Consider the following 4,367-nt stretch of genomic DNA (forward strand, 5'->3'; position numbering starts at 1 on the left):
CTCCTCAGGCCTCAACCACTACCATCATCACAACGCTCACCCACAGCTGCCGCACCACCACTGTCACCAATGGCCACCACAACCTACAACCCTCGTCGACCACCCACAACCAGCCTGGCATGCCCCAACACCACAAGAACAACACGGCAACACCACGTCACCAGCTTTGGCAAGAAAACGAGTGCCTGCCACATTGATGCGACAACGAGGACAGTGACGACGTCGTGTGCCAACCCAGGTGAGCTCACACAACCCCTGCCCCCCCATTTCTTTAGTCATACAACATCCAGGTGCCATGTCACCGACAGCGACATACCTGCAGGGGGAGTAGATTTCTTTGGTTGTCGGTAGTCAGACAGGGTGAACAAGGGTGATTGAAGTATGAGAGCATGGAAGGGAAGATCAGACGCAAGGACCAGATGTAAGAATACCAAATTGGATTAGATAGTCGATAGTCAGCTAGAGTGTCGACTGTTCCCACAGTGTCCACCTTTGTGAACCGCTACTTAATGTAGGTATCACTTAGGTAGTGGGACAGTCAAGGTATTGTCTGGCAGACTAGACAGTCAAAGGTGTGGAGACCCACGGAGTTGGTCCAAACCGTGCAGTTAATGCTAGGAGCCATGGAACGTGACCATTCAGCATACCTGTGCTCCAACCTTCACGGACAATCCCAGTGAAGGAGTAGTTAATGTTGCTCGTGTTTCCTATCTGCTAGAACCTCAAGATTTGGATCAGAGCCGTTGGTAGGGCTTTGGTATCCAAATGATACGAGAGTTGTAGGTGATAGTAAGAAGATGATATTGCCTCATGTACATGAGGTATAACTACAATGCTTACGTAAAGTGTGACATAATACAATGCAAGTGATCAAGAATGAGCATATGAGACAGACATCTTGGGGAGCAGAAAGGATAGTGAGAAGACCGTGTCATGCGGGAGTGAGGAAAGTGCAATCGGATGAATATTGTTGCGCCGTTCTCACCGCTGCGCAGGTCGTTCCACCACCTGTTACTGCTCAAGCTCAGGCTCAGGCTGAGATTGCAGAGGTAATGTCCACCGCTAAAGCCAAGGCACATTTATACTTATTTTGTTCATCTTTTCTCATTTTATTAACGCAGTGCAGGTACATTTTGAAACAGCATCCCCGCAAGCTTGTCAAGTCCAAGGCTGTCGTTGAGGACAAGGACGACGAAGTCGAGATTGTCCCCGGCCCCTCAGATACCAACGTTACGATGGGTGGGTGTGATGGCCCCTACGCTATCACTGCAGCTGATACTGTGCGTTATTTTTATTTTCTTTCAAGCAGAACACAATTTAATATTGCGTACTGCTTTGCTCAGATGGCTGTGGACAACCTCTTTGGTGACGAAGAAGTCAAGGACGCCACTTCCTCTCCCAAAGAGAAAGGCAAGAAGCACGCTGCCTCTGGTCCCAAGGTAAGCTGCTATTATTGCGTGAGTCCACTGCCATGTTGTTAACTTCATATTTTATCCGAACATAACAGACCCCAGCCAAATCCAAGCGTGCCGAAACGGTCAGCATTCCCTACGATGCTGTTCCAGGCATGGACACTAACAGTCGCGAATTTCACAAGGCCCTTGTCATTGAGCATGCCAAAGGCAGTTGCGCCGGCGACAAACGCCCTCGTACTGAACCACCCTTTATCAGTGGCTTAGCAGACCTTCAGTCTCGTCAAAGTTCGTATTTATCTTTATCTTCATAAATCGTAAACTAATGTGCTCGTCCTTTGTTATAGACGAGTCTGCCAACTCCTTGCTCATCAACAACCCTTTGTACAGGGAGATCTTAGCGCACACACATGCGGCTGTTACCAACCGCATGCCAGCTTATCCCACCCTTGCTTATTTCAAGCAGCAAGAGGTCGATCTTCGTGAACGTGTTCTTCTCAGCATGCAGTGCCTCGACTTGGAGCTTCGTCTTCGTGATGTACTTGTCGCTGATTACGAAATTGCCCTTGCCCAGATTGCTGAGCGTGAAGTAACTAAGGAGTAGTAGAAGTATCCGAACTTTTTTCCATAGACAGACACCTAGAGCCCGCATGTATAGTTGACTACACATGGAAAATCTAGAAGGCGCTTGCACATTATGTTTATAAACTGCTGGAGGTTTTATTAAACTTTAGCCAATTTAACGCATAAGTCTACTAAGCCTCTTCTTCACTTAAATCTTTGATTTCTTCTAAGTCCCTGGATTCATCTGCGGAAGACCCATCAAGATTAACTCCTTCAAAGTAGTAATCTCTTGCGTTAGGTCTTTCTTCAACGCCTGTGTTTTCGATTTCATCCAGTTCCTCATTGCTTGCATCAATAAGTGTACTGAAGTGCTCAGGTAAGTCGATCCTTTCTCTTGCGAAATACGGAATGACTCTGAACACTCCAATTTTATTGTGATTGACTGATCCGTCTAGTTCACAAACTATATATGAACCTCCCTTTGTTCGACGTACCACAATCATAGGTCCCAGATATCTTGGTTGCATTTTACTATTTAATGACGAGGATACCTGCGAATTTCTGATAAGCACCAGGTCTCTGGGTTTATAAATTCAACCACTGATTTTATGGCGGTGGCTCAGTTCATATTTTGCCACTCTTTTTATTTTTTTTAAGGTGACCCTCTCGCGCATTTCTGCCACATGCTGCCTGTGTTTTGCTAATGCTTTGGCTCTATAGCCAATCAATTCTGCAGTGGACAACATACGATCTGGTAATTTTACTAACCAGGTAGCTTCTTGTACATCGAGAGGTAATATTGGATGTGCGCCTGTTACCATAAAGAATGGCGAACAACCAAATCTTTTTCTAATCGTGATCCTGTCAGCCCAAAGTACTTGCCAAAAGAACCAGTACCACTTGGCAAGGTTCTTGGGTCCACAGCACTTTGTGAGCATTTGTATAATATCCCAATGGGGCCTTTCGATTCTGCCATTTGCCTTAGAATTATACGGAGATATCCTAATACCCTTTATCCCGTATTTTTCTTTGAGCCATTTTACAGCAGCAAGGAAAACCGAACCATTGTCAGTTATTATTACTTCTAGACAACCCCATCTGCAGATGACTTCTTCAAAAAGCCATCAGCCGACAGTTCTTGCAGTTTCACTTTTTAGGGGTTTTCCTTCAACCCAGCTTGACAGTGCACACCTCCCATGGACAATGTACTTACATCCATTAGATTTCGGAGTCATGTGTATGGTATCAGCATGTAGTCGTTGGAAAATAGATGGTGTATGTGTCACAGTGGGTGGGATTTCCACTACACGTTTGGTACGTTCCTGACAACGCTGGCATGTTTTCACATACCAATGTATGTCTCTTTCGATTTCAGGCCACCAAAAACGCTCCGTTAACATATTCTGCATAGCATATGCTCCCCTATGTCCCATAGCATCGTGTGCAGATCTCATCATGTACATTTGGTGAGACTTGTCGACCACTAGCTTGTGACGTGATTCAATGCTTCGACGATATAATCTATCCTCTTTGTCCAGGAAGAAACTTTTTGCAAATCTTACGAAAGCGCCGTACTTTTTATCAGAATATCCTTCGATCTTTTTAGGATTTTTCAGCCAGTCTCTTAGCATAAGAAGGAATTCATCCTGTGACTGTCCAATAAATGACCTATGAGTTTCCGGGTAAGGTTGCTCTGTCTCTAGTTCGTCAAATCTGGCTTCCAGGCCTGGTGAAGTTAAAGTCGAAATCATGTAAATTCGAAGAAATTCCTTCTGTTCCGGGCTGCTTTCTGTATGACCTGGATCATTGTCAATTCTTGTTTTCACATTTTTAGCTATTTTCTGTGTCATTGCTATTTCCCTGTCTAGTTCATCCTGAAAATCTGAGATGTCTAGAGCCAATTGTTGGATATATCCCCCCCTCGAGTCAATTTGATCTTTGAAGGTTTCGAAATCCAAAGGGGGCTCCCCTCCATCTGGATCTGGTAACACTTCAATGACACCAACGGGTTCGTCGAGATGTTCATCTGAAGGTGGATACACATCGTCACCTGGTTGAGCATCTCTGCACGATAATCCATCTGCGCTGAAGGTCTTTCCTTGGACATGTTGTAACTTAAAATGGAACATTAGACATGCATCAATCCATCTGTTGATAGTTGCATTTGGTCCCATTTCAGGGTTTCAAAGCATACCAGACAGGTATTTCGCGTCTGTTTCCACAATTAGTTTTCGACATCCTAGAAGCCAATATGATGCAGCCTGTAAAGATCACATTAAACCAAATAATTCCCTTTTTGGTTGGGAAAATCGAGCTTCTCTATCATTCAAAGTTATAGAACCGAACCTGGCATACTGCCTAAGCCCCGTCGTATGGTTATCCTGATATATG

At 44.8% G+C, this 4,367-nt stretch overlaps 2 protein-coding genes across 2 annotated transcripts; one reads left to right on the forward strand and one right to left on the reverse strand.

Moving 5' to 3' along the window:
* Nucleotides 1–69: 69 nt before the first annotated feature.
* LACBIDRAFT_335823 (uncharacterized protein) lies at nucleotides 70–2,016 on the forward strand (the record flags this gene model as incomplete). The annotated part of the gene is made up of 9 exons (XM_001890719.1): nucleotides 70–238; nucleotides 352–370; nucleotides 516–572; nucleotides 719–779; nucleotides 996–1,049; nucleotides 1,143–1,280; nucleotides 1,344–1,439; nucleotides 1,508–1,700; nucleotides 1,760–2,016. The coding sequence occupies 9 exons, from the start codon at nucleotides 70–72 to the stop codon at nucleotides 2,014–2,016; spliced, it is 1,044 nt and encodes a 347-aa protein (XP_001890754.1).
* A 151-nt stretch (nucleotides 2,017–2,167) lies between these two features.
* LACBIDRAFT_298834 (uncharacterized protein) lies at nucleotides 2,168–2,503 on the reverse strand (the record flags this gene model as incomplete). Its single annotated transcript, XM_001890723.1, has 1 exon — nucleotides 2,168–2,503. One exon carries the CDS (start codon nucleotides 2,501–2,503, stop codon nucleotides 2,168–2,170), a length of 336 nt encoding a protein of 111 aa, XP_001890758.1.
* Between the last annotated feature and the right edge of the window lie 1,864 nt (nucleotides 2,504–4,367).

The sequence above is a fragment of the Laccaria bicolor genome, genomic scaffold, assembly GCF_000143565.1.
Source record: "Laccaria bicolor S238N-H82 LACBIscaffold_157 genomic scaffold, whole genome shotgun sequence".
Taxonomy (NCBI): Eukaryota; Fungi; Basidiomycota; class Agaricomycetes; order Agaricales; family Hydnangiaceae; genus Laccaria; species Laccaria bicolor.